The 22927-nt window shown below is 36.4% G+C and overlaps 1 protein-coding gene across 3 annotated transcripts; it reads right to left on the minus strand.

Annotated features, from left to right (window-relative positions):
* Window positions 1-1237: 1237 nt before the first annotated feature.
* On the minus strand, window positions 1238-21888 carry LOC101889551 (protein phosphatase Slingshot). Of its 3 annotated transcripts, XM_005188946.4 has the most exons (10): window positions 21342-21888; window positions 12269-12312; window positions 11976-12171; window positions 7612-8023; window positions 7395-7542; window positions 7252-7317; window positions 6995-7189; window positions 6667-6936; window positions 3763-6594; window positions 1238-1878 (listed from the first exon to the last, which is right to left on the minus strand). In XM_005188946.4, exons 1-10 carry the CDS (start codon window positions 21402-21404, stop codon window positions 1785-1787), a joined length of 4320 nt encoding a protein of 1439 aa, XP_005189003.2. In that variant the 5' UTR covers window positions 21405-21888; the 3' UTR covers window positions 1238-1784. The 3 variants fall into 3 exon arrangements, with proteins under 3 accessions (XP_005189003.2, XP_005189002.2, XP_005189004.2); XM_005188945.4 differs by having other exon boundaries at window positions 7395-8023; XM_005188947.4 differs by having other exon boundaries at window positions 1238-6594; window positions 7395-8023.
* Between the last annotated feature and the right edge of the window lie 1039 nt (window positions 21889-22927).

Raw genomic sequence — 22927 nt, forward strand, 5'->3', positions numbered from 1 at the left:
TCATTTTCAGTTCTAGTTTGTTTGTTAATAAATTATTTACTTCTTTTGTTGGCTCATTTGTACAATTTAGGCCACGGATGAAAATTTTGCTGCTTTTTATATGTTCCTGCATCCACATTATATCTTTTTTATTTTCTTCACATTCTCTTCGTACTTGCTGTAGTTCCACCTTTAGCTGTTGATTTTCCAACCTTAGAAGGTTTAACTCCGAGCCAATTGAGGTTATTTCCACCTTTACTTCTTCAATATCTTCCTTTGTAGACAACGTTTTTAGTTTTTCGTCTAAATTTGCATTAATTGTGCTGCTTATAAGGTGTATAAGTTCCATTTGTGAGAGTGCAACCGGCGATGTTCCAGTACCTGGTGATAATTCATTTCTGTTTCGTTTCGATGACTGGGCACTAATTGTTTGCTGGGTAGCAATGGCCTTTAGTGGAGGTGAACGTTGCATATTTAATAATTGAAACTATAAGAAATGTAACGGAAAATTCGTTGTGGTTGGCAACACTCTTGCTTTAATATCGATAAGTTTTCGGAGTTTATCGGTCTTTTATCGTGTTTTTATCTGCTCTATGTTTGAGCAACAAGGCCAGCTGATATTAATGTTTTGGTTTTGTGGTGTTTGTGCGAACTTGACTTTCCAGTGATTAAATTATTTTTTTTTTCAAACTTTTTGTGGGAGAAAAGTAACATTTACTAACTCACCCTGGTGAACAAGGATATCCTCTTCAATGTCGGTGGTGTGAATTTCTTTAATCTGAAAGTTGATACTAGTTTCGGTCTGAAGAGATGTCTTTTTCCCGGTAAATTTGCTGATTATGTAGCAGCTGTAATGCAGTATGTATTTGTCGCTGACTGTTATGTACTTTATGATGCAATACGTCTATTTGTTACCAGCGTTATTATGATAAGCTTTAGAAAGTATGCAGTAAAAGCACCCAAACCCGACATTATGCTATTTTCTTCATCCCAACCATATTGATAGAAATTACACTCTGGTTATGCTTTGTAATTAAAAATTTTAATTTTATATAATTTATTATTTTTAAAAACCATTGGTTTCATACAAACATAAAAATAGTAAATCTTACAATATTTACAAAAAAATGATTGGTTTGTTTTATTTTAATTATTTAGAGCTAAAATATAGAGTACTTTTTGTTTTGTATAATAGTTTGCTGATGTGATTCTCCTTTCTGTTTATGTGTATAAAACTAAGGAAAAAAATAATCATAAACTTGTGGTTTTCACAAAAAGATAATTGGGTTTTAGTACGGCCGCCAGGCACGAATGGTTTCATTTAGTCTGTCAAAGAAAACTGAATGAAAAGAAGATTACGTGGTATTTAGAATCCACTTTGTCCCCTAACAAATCAAGTTTTCTACTGATAAATGAATATTGGTGACTGACGTCCAACGTAATTATGTTTTGCATGTCCTTTGCTTGTTTTGTGTGGTTTGAAATTTATGACAAATTGAATGTTTTTATAAATGTTCTATAAAAAAAGTACAATACAATGTTTAAAAAACATATAAATAAAAAGAATGAATAATATTTAGAAATAATAAAGCATAGCATACTGGATAATAATTGGAGAAAGTTAGATCATAAAAGTGTGGAACAATGGAAAATTCAAATAGGATTTACTTTTCCGACTGGCTGTGTTGTTGTTAGTTAATAACGCAAAATTAGTTGCATAATACCGTTGGGGTGTGTATGTGGGTGTGCATACTTGTAAAATTAAATTTCATATTAAACGCAATAAATGGAGTTGTAGCTTGGTATTATTGTTGGCTGTTCGCTGTATGGTTGTTATAATAGCATATTATTTTGGTGTAGTCAAACGTGTACTTGACCGAGCGTAACATGCGAAAAAATCTGTAAAAATATTTCAGTTTTAGGAAGTTTGATAAAGACAAAAAGGGAGTAAAAAAAATAAGGTGTTTAAAAATTTTTTTAATTGCGGGGATAATATGGAAAATTTGTACAAAATGAAAATGTTTCGAAGTTATCAAGACAATGCAATCGATCAAATGGCAACACAGAAAACGTCAGACATTTTTTTGTTGTCATAACAAAAGGCGGAAATGGAAATGCGGCGGTAATTGAAATCTCAAGACAAAACATAATTGATAGTATTAATAACATGTATGTATGTTTTAGACATTTGATTACGAAATACAGTTTTTTGAAAAGATTTAAAATTTTGATTTGGGCCAAAATGATATAAAGTTGAGGTATTTGTTTAAAGGCCTATGCATGTTGTTGCCAAGAGCAAGGACACCCTAACGTATAACATCAAACGGTATATTCATCATACGCCCAATGAACATTTTATTCTTGGAGAATTGTGATTCAAAATTAAAAATATCTAACATTTATTGAATTTTCTGTACATAAAATTGCCTTTCCATTTCATAGCCTTGTCATGACTAAGAGTTTTTCCCTAAAATTGAGAGTTACTGCAGCCAGATACTGCACCTCATTAGAGGTGGCCATGTCGATCCTAGATGATCAGAAAGAGGTAAAATGAAAAACGACCGTTTATTAGCAATATAGTACTGTTTGACAATGTATTAATGAATTGGACTCCTTTGACATGATGATTGCAGTGCCATGGCTACTTCAATGAACATTTTTAAAGTCAACACCCAAAGAATTTTGTATGTTTTCCCTCACTAAACAAGCACTTAGTTGTGACCACAAAGCGAAATCACGCAACAATAGACTCTATTCTAGAATACGCAAAAAATCGCCACTTTGTAAACGTGAAATTTGCCCCTTTTCTAAACATAAATAATTTCCATTTTTCTTGCACAAAAATATCTACGTCTGACAACTGTTTTTAATTTTTGTTTTTTTTTCAATTAAACAAAAATTTTGAAAACACATGGAATTAGTATTTTTCATTTGCAATCATTTTCTTTCGACATTCATAAACTGGACTTGATTTTTTTTAATAAATAAAATAAAATGATTGCATGCAAACTTCGAGATCTTTTAAATGAAAAAGTTCGGATTTGTGTATAAAACAAAAATAATCTATACCACGATCAACGACAGCCGAAATGTTGTCTATAAAATAGTATGTACAGTTATATAAATACCAATGAGATATTGTAACAGAGTACATTTCCAAAGAACACTTACATTGATAGGGATATGAGAGAGAGAGAGAGCGTTGTGGAGGTGGAGAACAAAATGGAAAAGAAAACAGCAAAATTCAATGTAATTAAAATACAATTAATTTTCCGTTTGTTTGCTTCTTGGTTGCTTGTTTGTTTTGTGAATACAATGAAAACAAAAGAGGACAATATATATATAAATAATAACACATAACACTTGTTTATAATTATAATATAATAATAATGATGGATGAAAAGAAAAAGCGGAATAATAATGTGACACACAATAAGAGAATGGGTCGCGTCATAAGTTTTGTCGATTTTTTATTGCGGGTGAAGTGATGATGATGATGATGATGTTGAATGCACTTATACAGGGTACGTTATGTATGCGTTTGTGTGACTGTGTGTGTGTTTGATAAAAAAATAGTAATGCTGTGGTTTTGTGATTGTGGATCATTTAAAATATGACAATACCATGTTAGAGGGTGATTATGCTGTGGGGATGATAATGGTGGAGATTTGATTGAAATGTATATATGTTTTGTTTTTTTGTTTCTTTGAGAATTTTGTTTTGATTCGATAACGGTTCAATTTGTTTTCTGTTTTGTTTTGTTTGTAATAAGATCATCATTACATTGTATTGTAAGCGGCTGCATTGAAGCTTTGCTTTTGTAAGTTTAGCATTGTGAGTGGATGAGTTTTTCCATGTTGTTGCAAACGTCTCTGTTGTGGCGGCTGCTGTTGTTGCGTTAATACTCCCTCGTTTAGATGATGATGGTGATGAACTGGCTGGCTGGATATAGTAGCATTGGCTGATGGCAATCTTTGCGGTGCTGGTGGGGGTCGACTTTCGCTAAACTCATGTGGCTTGCCTGTCAAAGATCTCTGAGGTTCATAACAAGAACTTGGTCGGGCCTTAACAACTCTCTGTGAGCTTTCTGTCGTCGTCCCCACTGCGGTGGCCCTTGTACAAGTTGATTGATTCGTTATTGATTTTGATGTCGTCGTTACACTTGAGCTCGATGATGATGATGACGACGACGACGATGTCTGATATTTATGCACTAAACCCTTTACATTACGATCACATTGTTCAGTTGTTGATGATGTTGTCATATGCTGTTCTAGAAATGCGTTCGTTTTTGTTTGATGTTGATGATCCACATGTTGAGCTACTGGTGATGATGGCAGTGATTGATGTCCCTTGGTTGGTTTACTGGAGGAACAAATGTTACCAGTTGTTGGATTGATTGTTGGCTGATTGGCCGCTGCATTAGTGCCAACGTTACCTCCACTACCACCACCTGCCTTTGCTTCAAAGCTCTTCTTAAGAATTTGAACATTGCCCGAGACTCGTTGATCCTCAGTTGTACAAGCTATTTGATTGTCTGGCCTTCTTAAGATCACATTTTCTTCATCACTACCATTTCCGGTTAAAGTGTTTTTGTTCTCAATGTCAGACATGGTGTAGGTCTCAGGAGCTGACACAGAAAATATGTCAGCTGTGGCTGGACGATTACCATCACTGCGCCTTCCTGAGGTCACAAGTGAACAGTGGGTGGTAACATTGCCACCTCCACTAGGTACAATTTCTTCACTGTTACAGCGTTGAGCAAAACGAGTTCGTGTTCCCGCTGCAGCCGACGCCGAACGATATAAATTGGAACTTCGTTTTGTATACACGGCATCATCGCCAGCTTCATTAGTATTGGAGGACGCATTGCTGGCACATTCAGATCCACTACCATTTTCTTGGCAGAGCTTTTTTAGGGCTGTCGACTCTTCCAATTTTTGTTTAGTTCGTTTCACGGTACCATAATGGTGATGTTGTTGCTGTGGACCATGAGTTGATCGGCTCTCGGCCGAGGCAGTCTTATTACTCTTATTAAGTTCATGAATTTGCCCTTCAAAAATGGCATTTGCATTGACGTGTTGATTGAAGGCGCTGGCATACTGGCAACTATTGCGATTTGTGTCAAAAGCTCCCCAGGAGCTGTTGCGCATTGGCATACCGCTACGATTGTCACCAGAACCCCAGGAGGCATGGCGCGAGGGCAATTCTCTTTGGCGGGAACGTGTTTTCACTAGACCTTCATACACAGCTGCTGAACCTGGAGTAGCTGGAATTGCTGCTGGTGCTGAAGTTTGGGTTGAAATGGAATCGATGCTGCTGCTGGAACCCTGCACGGCACTATCCATTATAATACCACCACTGGTTGCAGCCCATGATTGCGTTTTGCGAGAATGCGGACGTGGTTTTTGTATGGCTTCTTCACGATTTAGGGACGCAACACTAGTATTAATGTTGGAAGTTTGTGTTATTAACTTGGCGGATGAGGTCCAAACAGGACTCCCCATCTTCCTGGTACTGCTGCCGTCAGTACCAGCAGCTGAAGATTGTGGTATTTCGGCACTTCTGAAACACTCTTCGGCATCTTCTGCTGTCTTAGCAAATGCCAAATTCAAGGATTTGCGATCATCCGCTATTCTTCGCGAAGGATCGTGTATTTGATGATTCTCTAAGTCGTGAACTATGGTACGTACAGAGGTGGCAGCAGGCGGTGAAGTTTGCATCTTTTGCAATGGACTTCCGCACTCCACCAACGTTGGCGGTGGTGTTGACTGGGCTCTTAGCGATGATGAGGAGGGTGGAGGAGTGTGCTTTTGTATGTGTAATACTTGGTTTTGTGTAACACTATAGTTTTCCCCATTACTGCCGGGGAAACGCATGTTTTTTGGTTCTTCTGCTATGCTACGATCGGGCGTCAAATGTTCCAAGCTCTGCGATTGTTGTTTCATAACGATTATAGATGACATTGGTGTTTGTATTGTACGTGGCGAAGTACTGCTGGATCTACGCATTAATCGTCGATGTTTGTGGTCACTACGAGCTGTTGGTCGTGCCAATTTTGTTGCGCTAGCAGGCACCAAATTATCTAAGGCAGATGAATTGCTATGTCCATCTATGGCGTCGTTACTATCACCACCAGATTTGGATTTCGACTGATTGAGGGCTTGTATCAAGGGTGTGGGTTCACTACCCGGCAAAAGACGGGCATCCTTTGTGCTCTTCAAATTTGTTTCACTTTTACTGCGCTGCAGTTTTTCTTTATTTTTCATGGCATCTAACATTCCTCGATAGGTTTCCAATTGGTTTAGAAAGTTTTTATTGGGCTTTATGCAGCTGCGTCTTTCCTTGACATGCTGTAGGGCTTTTTGGAATTCCCAATTATAGGCTTTCATGGCATATGCTATAACAACCGAGGCTGAGCGACTCACGCCCATTTTACAGTGGACCAACACTTTAGATCCCTCGGCCTTAGCTCGGGTTATATAACGAAATGTATTGTCCCAGTGTTTAAGTAAATTAGTTTTCTCATCATCATAAACACGTACATTCAGATAGTCGAACATGCCCGGAAAGAAATTGTCGATTTCACGAGTTACATTCAAAATGTGACGAACTCTGTACAAAGAAGAGATAATAAATTGCATTGTATATTATTGTAGTTTGTATAAAATACACTATACTACTAACCCATTTTTCTGTAACTCTTCCAAATTGCTAGCATTCCATTCCGAGCCCAAATAAACATGTTCAAATATTTCGGTGGGAGCATCCATTTGTCCTAATATCATTAGCATTTCTGCGTCAATAAATGATTTGTATTCACCCAAATCCATATCTAAATGTTCTTCCAAACGACTGCGTATATATTTGGAAGTGACTTCATCTAAATCAACGGACATCATTATTTCTTTTAATTTCATTTTGATAACTCCTTCTGTTTCTTCTTTTGCAGTGGGTCTAAAAAGCGAAAACAGATTTAACGCATGGATATGAAAAATATAATCAAAACACTCACTTGTTTCGTATGGCATCCGGTGATGGTGGCCGACGACTTTCGAGAGAGTCCATAGCATTCCATTCATTTAAACATGATTGTTCTGATTCTATGCGACTTTCATAAAAGGATAGCCAATCATGTGAAGGTCCACCGGGATAAAAGTTATTCTCACGAGCCTTTTGGGATACTTTATGTAGGGTTTGCAATGCAGACCTTAAAAGAACAATAAACACTTAATACACTTTTAGTCCGTGTAAAACGACAAAGTCACTTACCACATTGCTTGTACAGAAACTGGCTTAAAAATATGAGTCTTGCCAAATACCGACACGCTGAAACCTCTGCAAATAAATGATTACATTTATTATGTGAGTGTACGTAATAACACTAATTTTATTTTAGGAACTCAAATACTCACCCATCGCCATCCAAATGTATTGTGGTATCAGCTAAAATTGGCACAACCAAACCAATTGTTGCCCTCTCATTATAGTCAATGCCAAGTATGCATGATTCCTCTACACCTACATAGTCTTGGTCAGAAGGTGCATTTCCCGTATTAGCCGCTGTTGCAGAAGGATTCGAAGGATTCAAAATATTGGCAGTTGAATTTTTTAACGTCGCCGTCATATTACCATTTTTATTATTATCTCCCGAAGCACAAGTCCTTTCGGAAGCATCACATTTAAGACTTTGACGATTTGTTGTCGAGATATTTGACAAACGTTTATCACGCATTTCCACCCAGCTATCGTCTATTTGTTGCAAATGCTGTTGCTGCTGCTGCTGCGTTGAACTTTTGGTACCATCCATCGATAGTTGACGTGCTGTTCCCACGTTACCAAATGTTTGTTGTGTTGCAGAGACAGACGCAGACGACGCATTTGTTGTTGATGACAAAGAACACGATGACGATGTCGACATTCTGGCTGAATTATGACGCATTATTTTATTACGTCTTTCGGTGGTTGTAGGACGATAGCAACAACGTGATGCAATCACAATATAACGTGTACGATTTGTACGCTGTGATTCCAGTTTTACAGCCTATGTAAACATTAAAAAGTATAAAAAAGATGTTAAAACAATTACAAAAATTGGAAAAGAGTAAAATGTTTTGAGATTTCCTTGGTTTTTAAAGTATTTTCAAAGATAGATAACGTAAATTTTTTTTAAAGTTTCGATATAGTTGGGGCTTAATTGATAAGGTGTAATGATCTAAAATAATTAAAAAAAAAAATTGTGTCATCTTTATATTGCTGTCAAATGACTAGCGGTTTCACACATTTTGGGAAAATTGGTTGTAATTATTTTCCATTATCGTACATATCAAGTGGTATTTTCTCCACAGCATATGTGTGCATATTCCTTTTGATATAAAAACATTCAATTGTACATTTATACAACTGCCGATTCAACTATTCTGGCATATTTGAAGGTTTCAGTAACATTACGTGCCTGTGGCAGGTTTGAAGAACACGGCACCCGGACTCCTAATGGCAAATTGTGGACCTTGGTAGAATTCTGCCGTTTTTTCTATATTACAATTGAGATTTCGCCAGCGACAGCTCTTAGGGTACCCCAACTCCTCATAAATTGGATTGATCCAATGCTTAGTAGCAGAATTATCAACTCAAGCATTGGGGAAATATCCGTCAGGAAATCGCAGGGCGGCAAAATGGGACGAATGCAGTCGCTTATGCTAATGATATTGTTGATTGCTGGGAAATTCCTGCAAACTATCTCTGGTCTGATGTAGGGAGCTCTAGTCCCCTTATCAAGGTGGGCACGTTGCAATGGACTAGGCGTGAACCCATCAAAGACTGAGCTCGACCTCTTTACGAGGAAAGGTAAATGTCCTTCTTTAATACCACCGATGCTAGATGGGGTCACGTTAAACCTCTCCTCTGAAGCTAAATACCTCGGCACTACCCTCGGCCGCCAACTAAGCTGGAAGAGGAACACCGAGCGAGCAAAGAGAGGCTCTATTCTTGTAAGAACTCCATAGGTAAAGGCTGGGGCCTCAAACCACACATCATTAAATGGGTGCATGAGTCAATTGTTCGCAGCATCCTAACATATGGAGCTCTAGTCTGGTGGCATTCCTTGAGGAAATCATCCTACTTACGTCACATTGACAAAGTTCAACGAGCCGTATACCTACTAATAACGGGAGCATTCAAGAGCACACCTCAAGCTGCACTGTGCTGAAGCCCACTAAGCGTACACGTAAAGAAACAGGGAATTAGTTGTGCCCTTCGACTCAAAGAGCTAAACCAATGGACATTCTGCGATCCTAAGGCGTGTAAGGAATGTGGGAGAGGAAGCCAACACTAGTGATTATATTTCACTATGGTTATTCTTTGATCCGCCTGACATTCACATACCTGATAGGACACCTGGGTCCGTAACAATCCACATTTCCGTGGCATAGCTGTCTACACGACGGATCAAAGATGGAATGCGGAACGGGAGCTAGTGTCTTCTGTGACACTCTTAATGTTCGCGAATACTACAAGCTTAGAAACGACTGTAGCGTATTGCAAGCGGAAATTTTTGCGGTCAAAAAAGCCATAGACCTGTTGGTCACGAGCAACAACAAGGTCAGCAGTCCGGTGACTATATACGTTAAAAGTCAAGCGGCACTGAAAATCCTAAACTCCTCTACCATCAAGTCTAAGGTTGTTTTGGACTGCAGGAGATCCTTGGAAAGGCTGGCCTGTCCATCAAGTTCTGTTAGGTTCCTGGTCATTATAATGTTCCGGGCAATGAGGCTGCAGACGAATTGGCTAGGATAGGGTTCGAATCAACTACCATTGAATTTGGGAACTCGGTAATTCATAGAAAGGGAATGCAACATCTCCAAAAGAATCTGGCCTACACTCTCGGAGAAGAGTCCCTACTGTCATTGCTGAAAACTGGCTTAAAAGTTGTGGTGGGTATCATCACAGGTCATTGCAAGGTGTGGTCAATGACCTCGAAATGGGACAGCGATGATATTGACTACTGTAGAATATGTCAAGAAAATGAGACAATCAAACCTTTACTCGGCCACTGTCCAGCACTCATTAACGTGAGACACAGGTTCTAAAAAATCTAACAAATTTTCTAGTGACTGGTAGTCATTGACTTTAAGCATTATCCACTAAGAGGTGTTAGTTGATAACGTAAATAAGTAGCAAACCTATGTTCTGTACAGTCCCACAAATCGGGCTCTTGGTGTAGAACTAATCTTTCACGTGGCTCAAATGTGCGAAAAATTTCCTGTACAGGATGAGATGAAAAAACAGCAACCAACTTCAGACTGCTGTCATACCTAAGTCACTCGTCCGACAGCTGCTAAAATTATTCCAGTGACAGCTCATTATATTGTTAACAAGAATTATGGTGAGAATTTTCCAGAAAAAAGTTACTCGTGATGGAATTCAAGCGTGATAGTGTGATTTCTTTATATTTGGTTGTAAAGCCACAAGTGGCTTTCGATAGAGCACTCCAGCATTTAAATGTCAATAAATCTTTTGTGTCTTGTACAATCGCTCGTTACCGTGATATTGGTAGCGTAGCCCGACGTCAAGGAAGTGGACGGAAGACAACAGCAACATCAGCAGAAATGGTTCGAAAAGTAAAGAAACGACTTAATCAAAACCTGCGTCACAGTGGCCGAAAATGGCTCGTGAACTGAACATATCGCAATATTCCATTCGGCAAATATTGAAAAATGAGCTCGGGGTAAAGCCATTGAAATTCCAAAAAGTGCAAGAACTTACACCGGAACTGAAAGAAAATAGACTCAAAATGGCTAAAGAGTTGCTTCGCTTGGCCAAAAGTGGTGAACTGCCGAATTTGGTTCTCTCCGATGAGAAAAAATTCATTGTACAGCAGTTTGTAAACAAACGAAATGATGGTTTTTACTTCCGAAAGAGGTTAGCTGAAAATGTGCACCTTCGGTTGGCCACCAGAACTCAAGTGCCGGTCATGGTGATGGTGTGGGCCGCCATAACAGTCGATGCTCGCTCTCAGCTCAGAATAAAAGCCGAATATTATCTCGAAAATATTCTGGAGGGTGTATTAAGGCCTTGGGCACGCAAACATTTTGGCCGCAGACCTTGGATATTCCAACAGGACTCAGCACCATTGTGCTCATCACGTGCCGCCCATGAATGGTTACAAAATAAGGTTCCTGGCTTCATTTTGAGCGCACAATGACCATCAAAATCTCCGGATACCAATCCGTTGGACTATTGTGTCTAGGTTATTTTGGAAATCAAGGTTGGCACTAAAAAGAACCAAAGTGTCGATCACCACAAGCAAGCGCTTCGCCGGGAATGGGCAAAAATACCGCAGAGCAACATTCGGGCAGCGTGTAACGGTTTCATTGGCCGTTTAAATCCATAATTCGTGCCAACGATGACCATTTCGAACAAATCTAAACTTATTCTAAAATGTGATGCTTTCTCCTATCTAAAAATTATGGCGTACGACTTTGTTGCAGTTTTTTTTATCTCACCCTGTAAATGTTGATCCAACTTCATTTCAAAAAAGGTCTAATAAACCGACGGACTATAAATGACTACGGTTTTCTGGGCCCAATGAGCGACATTTTCTTGTTGGCGTAGCCACCAAACTAGCAATCAGTCAAAATGACTTTTTGATGAAATGCATATCAAAAACTCAATCAGCGAAGAACACGTTGTTAATGCTAACTAAATTTTATTAGCCTTAACATCTAAGTCTTTATGCATAATAGACAAATCCGGGGTTTGTCGAACATTTTGGGCTACATCAGAAATTCTTCGCATCACGTATTCGTCCTAACAGTTCTAATTTGTCGACCAATTGCTGTATTTGATGAATAACAACCACTATTTTGTGTACCATAATTCACTCTAAAACTGTTATTTTTTCTTTGTCCTCTCAGTCGGGAACTCCGTAACTTTCGGTGTCTAAATTACATACATGTATATAGTTTTTTGGCAACATTCAAATTTTCGTTACTTACCATTTTCAATGTTTCCTCGTGTCTTAACAAATAAAACATCGACTGCAAGTGGTGTTGAATATCAGAATTATTACTTTGTGTGCTGTTTGTTGATCTTATTGAATCCGTGCTCAGACGACGTTCAGAGTATTGTGGAATATCTTTGAGCGCTAATACTAATGCGGTGCCTTTGCCAGCAAAGAAACATTCGCTAGAACTGAAGACAAGAACAAAAAATTGTTAACATTTAAAAAACAAAAATATATGACTCCAAAAAGTATTGTTCTTTTATTTCAAAATAATTTGGTAATTACCTTTTTTCATGTTTGCTACCCTCCTCTTCATCGGCTTCGCTATCCTGTAAAGAGAAAGATAATATGTTATTTTTAGGCCTTCTTCATATAAAATAAATTAAACAGAATATTTTATGCAACAACTACTTTCGATGGAAAATGCCTAAAACCGCCAGTACCGCTTATGACATATGGGACTTATGTCAAAATATTGAACGATACTGAACAGTTTTTGCCACTCGAAATAATATCCAAAGATAAGTCAAATTAGTTTTAAATTGGGAATTATCCCTTCGAAATTCGAAAGTTGGCAAAATGATCAACGCCAAAGATGTAGTCCACTCATGTGTTGCAATGATTCCAGTCTACATTATTTGAGTCATGATTACTATACGGGCGTGTTGAAGCAGTCTATTTATTCTGCACTTTGATTTTATCTTTTGCAAGGTCTTTTTTTTCCAAAATGTTTGAGTCTATAGAATTGTTGAGCCTATTGAATTTCATTTTCCGTTTCAGAGTTATTTCTTAAGGTGCAAATACATAGAAAGCTTTTTTTACTAGCATAAGTGATCGACTTGCTTTTTCGTAAAAGAACAAAGGGGTTTTAGGATAAATTAGTTCAATTTCTTGTTTGTATTTATTTGTATCCAATTAACACAGTTACCTAGCCCATATGACCATGGACGGTTCCAAAAACTTCTATACATGACTACTCTAAAATTATTTATAATATTCTTAATCTTAAAGATCTTAATTAAAATTATTATAAACATTAAAACAAATTAACAAAAATAAAAGATAACAATTGATTAAATACTAAGATGAATCAGCTATGCAAGAGAAATACAAAAACAAACACAAGAAAACCATGAACATTATTAAACAACATTTTGATTGAAGTGATCATATATTTTTCGCATATAACATTTTAGAGAAGAATTAAATATCTTAAGATAGGGCGGCAGATTGTTGAAAATACGAGCAATTCTTACGTAGAAGGATTTTTCCAACAGAGGAATTAAGCGTGGTATACGATTTTGCAGGTTCCTTACAGATCTAGAAACCTTAAACAGGTCCAAAAGAGAAAAAGGTGTTTGCAATCTAAAGTGTTTGTAGAAGAACAACATTGACCTTAAATTCACAAAACAATCAAATGAACAACCAAGGAACTCTTTCACAGAAGGAGATATATGGTCACGACGTTTATCACAAAAAACATATCGCAGAACCCTATGAAACAATAATTGCAATTTGCGAAAAACAAAACCAGAACTACAACACCCCCCCCAAAAAAAAAAAAAAATCTCAATAAGCATAATTAAGGCATGGACCAACTGAATTCTAATTTTCTTTGGCAAAACTTTATCCAAACAATACAACTTTTTTAAAATAAAATTTACTTTGGACACTAAGGAATTCAGATGAACATCAAATACCAAACCAGAATCATGAAACAAACCAAGACATTTCATCGAGCTTACAACATTTATAGGCGTCCTATAAATGGAAACGTTTATTGGATCCTCTTGCATGTTTCCAAAAAACATAACTTCAGATTTTTGAGTATTTATTGAGAGGTCGTTACAGGACAACACCACTACTCACTGGAAGAAGAATGGAAACAACATTTTTACAACAGACATACTGTTTTCTCCTAAACAAGTAAGAAAACAATAACTTGCAAGCCGAGGACGAGAAATTGAAAAAAACGATGTAGCTTACTGATTAAATTGGCATGATTTATCCTGTCAAATGCCTTTTCCACATCATTGACACAATTTTAAATATTATCTGTCAATCCAACCAGAAGAGATGTTGTGCTACGATTCTGAATCCATGCTGACTCGGGTGTAATAGTGAATAATAGATAATAGATAAAAGTTTCATTCAAATGTTGCCTCGGCTGACCATGCAGTAGCGTAAGGGATCGGTCCAATTTTTCAGTCCACTTGATCGATTGTGTGCAGCTGTATGTCACTGGCTTGTCGGTGTAACACTTGTATTTGGTAGCATCAAGTAGTAGTCCATCGGCAGAAATGCGGCTAAAAATGCGATCTTCAAAAACAGGCCACAAAATATCGAATGTAGTTTCGGCTTTATGACATGCAGCGCCGTCCTGTTGAAACCTACTGTTGCCAACATCCTCCTCTTGAATTTTTTGCACAAAAATTCTATCAGCATATCCCATATCCCGATAACGTAATCACCAATCCTTGCTCATTTTCGAAGAAAAAATGGCCCAATAATGCATCTGGATCAAAACATCGACTTGAGAAGAAAAGGTTATATGGCGGACCCTGTATAATGCTAAATATTGTATTCCCCTTCTCAACCAATTCCACCAATAGTTTTGGAAGATTTTAGTGGATCTTTTGATGAGAGCTAATTGGAATTGTCTTTATCTTTTCCAAAAGAAAATGAATTAGTCTACATTTTCTACACCGCCTTAATTCTATAGAAAAAATCATTTAATAGAAAAACATTTAAGCAAAGGCTATGTCCAGATCCATTTTGGAAGATTTCGTTTTTGAAATAATGTCAAAAATAATGTTCCTGTCCTTAACTCTCTTCTGATGCGAAATTCCGTGTCGATAAGTTTTCAATTGTGGCCTATAGAGCGAATAAAAAATTAGAAAAATTTAATTTTTTTTAGTCCATTTAAAACCCTAAATGTACATCTTAAGAACAATAGGCTTTAATTCTGACCCTAACCCTACCCCCATGCAAAATTTTGTAAGGATCGAACGATAATTGCGACATGCATAGAACACCATCAAAACGTTGTATTGCGAAGTGTAAAAATTTACAATTCAAATTTGTAAGTCAAATTCAAAAAATCGCAAGCGATTTGGCCGAGATCAAAAATATTTGAGGTTAAGTGGATATTTTCGTATTTTTTTGACATAAAAGTTATAATTTATTTTACCCGCTAAATATTGTCCCAAATTGGTCGGCTTCTGCCCAGTCCTAAACTCTAACTCCATGCATATTTCCGTGTCGATTGGTTAATAATTGTGGATGTTGTGGAACATTTTCTGTTTTTGGTCCATTTCAATCCTAAATATTTTGCAATCATCACCCAAAGGAATGGGGTTCTATTCTGACACTAACCCCACCTCTATTTTAAATTTCGTGAGGATTGGGCCATAATTGCGACCTGTAGCTTGATTATAAATTAACATGGACAGACGGACATACATAGCTAGATCGACTCAGCTCGGCGAGATAGGAAGATACTTTCCTATGTGGGAAATCAATATTTCGAGGTGTTACAACACAGTGCTGTAGGGTATAAATATTAAATGCTTGAAGCAAAAATATTTGAACAAATAAAAACTCTTATTACCCAGAGTCAGAATCGACTCAAACACTCCAACTCTGTAACACATTTTAAACCCCATTCCTTCTTAGATAAACCCCAATCCTATGCGAAATTACAACCTTTGTTTGTTCATAATTTTTACACATCATGTTTTTCTACAAACATTTGTATTCCCCCAAGGTCATTTCCAATAAAAACTCATTGAAAACTATTTAAATTCCGTTATTGCAATTGGCTAATTTTAAGCAAAGCAATAAATTTCTTTGATTAGATGGATGGATGATTGTAAACATTGATAACGCCATGGCATACGAGAAAGTTCCCCTTTTTCAATGCCCTAAAACGGTTGTTTCAATATCTATTTACACTTGAGCGTCGTATGCTATATTTGAAATCGAATAAATCATAACAATGTCAGTGGGTGACGACGTCGATGATGATGATGACGACGGTGATTCACTACAAACAAAAACATTAACTGCCCCTATTTTTTTTTTCTTGAAAATTTGTTTTAAAACCATTGTTGTCACTTTTTCTACCCTATCACAATCAGTCTATTGTACATTTCCCTGTGATTTTTGTTCAATTCTGGCTAATATTTAGAAATATATACATATACAATCGTGTTTGTGTATTTAATGATAAGCACAGCGGCAACAGATATTAAAAATTTCGTTTTTGTTTTGTTTATGCCACTATGGATGGCTGATTGGCACAAATTTGTTTTTGCGATGTATCTGACTGCCTGCCGCCTATCTAAGATTTGCCTTTTTTGTTCATTTTTGGCTATTTCCTATGGGCATACATTTTATTTGAAATTCTGATTGGCTGTATGATTTTATTTACTTACATAAATGTAAATAAAATTATTAGAATTCTTTTTGGTCGACATTTTATGGTATTCTATATGTGATAAAGACGTATGCCACTATCCTTGATTGTCGAATATAAGCATTTCGTTTCAGTTGTTTATTCCTTGCGGAAGTTTACTTTAGCTATATTTAATTTATTAGTCGTATTACATTTTCAATGTCTTAAAAAGGCCAAGAAGAATTTGAGGTCATTTTCTGATGACTACGAATGGGAATATCACCACAAATGTATAAGATATTTGTCGCAGTTAGCTAGGCGATTGGTGGACTATACATACATACATTTGAAGTTCGTAATGGATACTACAGCCTAAGACAGAAAATTGTCTGTGCAGGTCCACGTCTTCGTATAGCCCCCATATAACGGTACCTCCCAATATTCGGTATTTTTAAGATATTAGCTACATTATTACCAATTTTTTTTTTAAGTTTCGCATTTGAAAATTGTAATGGCTTATGACAAATGTTACCTATGTAGGTCAATGTCGTCGTATATACCCTAATATAACAGCTACATTCGGTATTTTGAGAATTTTAACAGAATTTTTAACGGATTTTATTGTTTTGTTCCAAATGATGGAGGGTATTCAAATTTCGGCCGGGCCTTTTACTTGCCAGCATTTTTTTATAATTGTGGTAATTATTTAACAGTAAAACGTTTATAAATAATACTTGTTATAATTGTGGTAGCTTTGCATAGAAAGAAAATAGACTCAAAAGAGCTAAAGAGTTGCTTCGCATGGCCGGAAATGGAGAACTGCCGAATTTGGTTTTCTCCGATGAGAAAACATTTGTTGTCCAGCAGTTTGTAAACAAACAAAATTATTGTGTTTACTTGCCAAAGAGGTCAGCTCAAAATGTGGACCTTAGGGTGGCCACCAGAACTCAAGCGCGGACATGGTGATGGTGTGGCCCGCCATAACAGACGATGGTCGCTCTCCGCTCGTATTAATCGACCGTGGCATTAGAATAAATACCGAATGTTTTCTCGAAAATATTCTGGAGGGTATATTAAAGCCTTGGCCAAGCAAATATTTTGGCCGCAGACCTTGGACATTCCAACAGGACTCAGCAAAATCCCACTCAGCACCCGCCTCCCAAGAATGGTTACAAAATGAGGTTCCTCGCTTCATTCCCAGCGCACAATGTCCACCAAAAACTCCGGTGACCCGGATGGGTCAAAATACCGCAGAGCAACATTCGGTCAGCGTGTGACGGTTTTATTGGCCGTTTCAAGGCCATAATTCGAGCCAAAGGTGATCAATTCGAACAAATCTAAACTTATTCTAAAATTTGATACTATTTTCGACATTTTTTGTTTTATTCAATAAAATTAAAAAAAAAATTAGAAAATTATGGCGTTTTACTTTGTTGCAGTTTTTTTTTATCTCACCCTGTACTAGTAATCTACTGAGATCAAAAACACACTACACTATATTTAAATTTTGGTGAAAAATATCTTGCGACAATAACTTATTACATATTTTTTAAAATTTTGTATATATTTTATAAATATATGGGAGCTAAAACACACAGTGGGAAATATTGATGTTTTACGTCAAAAATAATTTCAAGTTATTTTAAGTTATAATGCTAAATTTTCTATGGCGAATATCCTAAATAGTGATCTATTTATGATGGCTAAATAATTTCCAGTAAGCAAGAAACAAAAAGAGGTCTGCAATATTGGGATTAAAATTAGAAAATTATTATAAAAACATGCTTTAGCAGGAAATCGAAAGAGCACTTTATAATTGTTAAGTAACAAAATTATTATCAATATAACTAGACAGGATTCTTAGAAATAAAAAATAATTTGATTAGTTTTTGTTCCCCAATTTACGCCGAAAGGTGTTTATAATTTCTTATCGTGCATTGACAAAAAAAGAAAAAAGTACAACAAATGAGTAATTTATTTAAAAATGAAAATCTAAAAGGCCAAACTGATGTTGGCTATTTGTTACAATGGGCATAGCCGAAATTAACGAGGTGGGTAGAGGTGTATGTGTATGTAGGTGTCTGCACATTTACTCTCTTGGTTCATTTATTTATACCTAGAATCCAAAATAAATATAAGTGAGAATATTTTATTTACAACTCCGTGCGTATTAAAAAATTGTAAAAAAACTTTATTAAGCCAATAAGTAAATGATGAGGACTCTATGTAAGGGGACTCTATGATAGCGTATATCCACCTTGTAAAAATTATCAGATTTACAAACTTTTATATGAGCAAAATTATTCCCAAGTTCATTATAATAAAGAAATCTTGACCAACAGAATGGTAATATTACTCCGATAAACCAATAGAAAGAGAATTATTTGTTGGGAGTAAAAAATTACCCAAATATTCTATACTTAAAAATGATACACTCCCCAATGACGTTTAAGTAAATTAAGGATCACAACTAAATGGTATTGACAAAAGGCGATTGCTGCCGAGTTTGTGAAAAGGATCGACAATTGAATTTTTATACTTTGTCGAAATTTCAAACAGAGGCAATGTCGAAGGTAAAATTGTCCAATCCAGAGATATTATTGTTATATTGCTGCTGAAAAATTCTGCAGCATCGAATTATGGAAATTAATTTTCGTATATAGACAAGATCGGAAACAAATTTTTTCTATCAGAAAGTTCAAGGAAGTACAGGGTGAAATGACAGCTGTTAAAATTATTCCAGTGACACCTCATTATATTGTTTACAAACGTGCAAAAGCATTTTGGTGAGACTTTTCCAGAATAAAGGTTATTCGTAATGGAATTCAAGCGTGATTGTGTGATTTCTTTATATTTGGCAGGAAAACCACAAGTGGCTATCGTTAGAGCACTCCAGCATTTAAATGTGAATAAATCTTTTGTGTCTCGTACCATCGCTCGTTACCGTGGTAACTATACTGGTAGCGTAGCCCGACGTCAAGGAAGTGGACGGAAGAAAACAGTAACATCAGCAGAAATGGTTCGATCGAAACCCGTGTCGCAATGACCGAAAATGGCTCGTGAGCTGAACATATCGCAACATTTCATTCAGCAAATATTGAAAAATTAGCTCGGGGTAAAGCCATTGCAATTCCAAAAAGTGCAAGAACTTACACCGCAACAGAAAGAAAATAGACTCAAAAGAGCTAAAGAGTTGCTTCGCTTGGCCGAAAGTAGTGAATTGCCGAATTTGGTTTTCTCCGTTGAGAAAACATTTGTTGTCCTTGCCAAAGAAGTCAGCTGAAAATGTGCACCTTCGGTTGACCACCAGAACTCAAGCGCCCGCCATGGTGATGGTGTGGCCCGCCATAACAGCCGATGGTCGTTCTCCGCTCGTATCGATCGACCGTGGCATCAGAATAAATGCCGAATAGTATCTGAACGCAGAACTTGGACATTCCAACAGGAATCAGCACGCGCCACCCAAGAATGGTTACAAAATGAGGTTCCTCACTTCATTTCCAGCGCACAATGGCAACCAAAGTTTCCGGATACCAAATCGTTGGACTTTGTGTCTGGAGTATTTTGGAAAACAAAAATACCAAAGTATCGATCGTCTCAAGCAAGCGCTTCGCCGGGAATGGGCCAAAATGCCGCAGAGCAACATTTGGGCAGCGTGTGACTTTTGAAGGCCATAATTCGTGCCGAAGGTGACCAATTCGAACAAATCTAAACTTACTTTAAAATTTGATGCTATTTCCGACATATGTTGCTTTCATTAAAAAAAATTAAAAAAAAAATATTAAGATTATGGGGTTTAACTTTATTGCAGTTTTTTATCTCACCCTGTAAAGTGAGGCAATATTTAAAATACTGGGAGCCGGGTGGTGCTCTAAGGTGATATATATTGTTACTGACAATATGCGCAAAGAGCTATCATAAGATGCACAAAAATCAATAAAAGTTTAAATTGTAATGCAATGCCGACTCACTTCACAAGGAAGGCCATAGATCCTATATTTCCAACTTAATTTCCATCAGTCCCAAGAAACGTTAATGAATTACTTTGATTTGTGTGTCATACACCAAAGTAGACTCCAGACTCTAAAAACACGCCGTAATGAAAAGGAAACCAAGGAAACGAGTTATTGGATGTATGTAGCTATCATACCTGCAGGCATAGTAACAACCTAACAATATTCACCCCACCCAAGGCTGGTAAAATGAATGAATCCATCAAGCACACACACAAATTATTCACTGATCAGAGAGCATTACATTTTTGACATTTGGAACTCATAGACATCAGAGGAAGTTGATGACAATAAGATAAATTGTAGTGTTTTTTTTTCTTTATAATTTATTTTTACTAATGTAACCTAGCAACAACAGCAGCAGCAGCATTCATAAACATATTGGGCTCCCACTTTTTCTGATGACAAAATCCAAAATACAACAAACTTTTTATGTATTTCTAGTTAATCTGCCACCAAAATCTTTCGTTTCACTGCTAATGACTCTGTGGTGTGTCTTTCGTTTGCGACGAAACCACGACCATAGTCAGAAGAAAACATTGAAACCAAAACAAAAACGAAAATAAAATCCAAAAGAAACAAACAGACGCACACAACCATTCTCATAAACCAGCAAAAAAAAAAAGAAAAGAAATGCAAGAAATGAGTAATTTTGGTAGGTATTTGCGCAACTCGCACTTTTTGCCTTATTTGTGCACATACAAAATAAAGAAAATTACAAAAAAAAAAAAGCTTCAACAATCTATGAACAAACGATGGACAGACACACAAACAAAATTCAAGAGACAATTATATTTAAAAAAAAGACACTAACATAATAATATTTTAAAAAAATGTAAATATTTTTTGAGTTTCTTGTTAAATATAGATACCAAGTCATTGCATATAGTCATCTATTTTTTGCACTAAAAGTCCATGACATTTACACGATGCAAAGAGCACGTCTTACCGAATTGGAACATTGTGGGGAACCAGTGACACTTGGTGAACGTTGTACTGTCACCAAAGCCATTTTCTCCACAATGGAAACTTCTCCTTTGTCCACAAAGACTTTTGTGTTTTTTGTCGCCTATTTGGAACGACGTTTGCCGTCCTATCGCCTTCAAGATATTCTTGTTGTTTTCTTCTTTAAAAAAATTGGTGGCCTCTGCAACGGCTTTTTATACACACACCATACACTTATATTTTACTTGTCGTCTCGATTTCCTTAATATATTTTTTGCACAGATTTTTCCCGTCGTCTTCTTGTCTTCAGCTTTTACATTTGTTGCACAAATTCATTTTTTGCAATCGATTTTTTTTATTTCATAAAATACTATTAGCTCTCTTTCGAATCTTTGCTTTCCGTCGTAGACATTATAAGTTATTATTTACTAATTTTATAAAATGCTATCGCGATTATTTGTAATTTTTCCTTGTTTAACTTCTAACAAAAGAAAAATATCGTAATTTTTCCTCTTTTCACACATACACTGGCAGCGACATTTCAAGACATTTAACACGACGCCATATTTACCAACTGTCAAAAAGCAACTGGCCTGCTAAAACTAATGCAAAGCGTAACGCTTAACGTACATGAATTTTATTTCTCAAGAAGACAAAGTCAATGTTCACAGATGGCGAATATCATGAAAGTATGAGATTTTTAAATAATTCACACGGATTTTTTCTAAATATTTCTTACAGTTCTCTTCGAATTTTTAGTTATGTTACAATAAAATCAAGGTGGGGTTATGATGTTTAGAAAATATTAAATAAAAAAGAAAATATTATTCGGGTGTTTTCAAAATGATTATTGTATCGTATGTATTCACAGTTTTTGCAGTGAAATAAACCATTAAAGATATATAGAACATGATTTTGAACAAAAATTTCAAAGTTAGCATACCCTGTCTTCATTGTACCATGGTTGTGTTTTTATACAACGACTTTCACAATCAATGTCTCATGAGAAATTGAAAATTGTTCCTTTTACAAGTTTCAAAATATAGAGGTTCACTGCACTACAATGTGGTAATATTAAAAAAGTTATTTTATATCATAAAATTGTGTGACAACTTTGTGTTTTGTAAATCATCCCGAAATCCTCAATTGTTGTGTCCAAGGTTTTCGTCCTCCATTGGTGAGAGATCCTTTGTTGTTAGGGCGGTGAGATTGTGGAATCAGCTTCCTGATTAGGTTTAAAGTAATTGAGTACCTTCGCCTAAATATATAGGCTATGTTTTTGTAGTGGTTGCGTCGCTTTATTATGGGTTTTTCTTTTTGTTGGGCTGGGGAGCCATTACGTTATATCATAGACAAATAAAGGTATAGACTAAAAAGTTGTCTAATCTGTTATCTTCGAAAAAAGTGCTTCAATAGATGTCGTTCATGCTGTGAGAGATTATCTGAAAATACAAAATATTTGCCATTCGGCAAATATTGAAAAATGAGCTCGGGGTAAAACCATTGAATTCCAAAAAGTGCAAGAACTTGCAACAACTTACACCGCAAATTAAAGAAAATAGACTCAAAAGAGCTAAAGTGTTGGTTCGC

The sequence above is a fragment of the Musca domestica genome, unplaced genomic scaffold, assembly GCF_030504385.1.
Source record: "Musca domestica strain aabys unplaced genomic scaffold, Musca_domestica.polishedcontigs.V.1.1 4, whole genome shotgun sequence".
NCBI lineage: Eukaryota > Metazoa > Arthropoda > Insecta > Diptera > Muscidae > Musca > Musca domestica.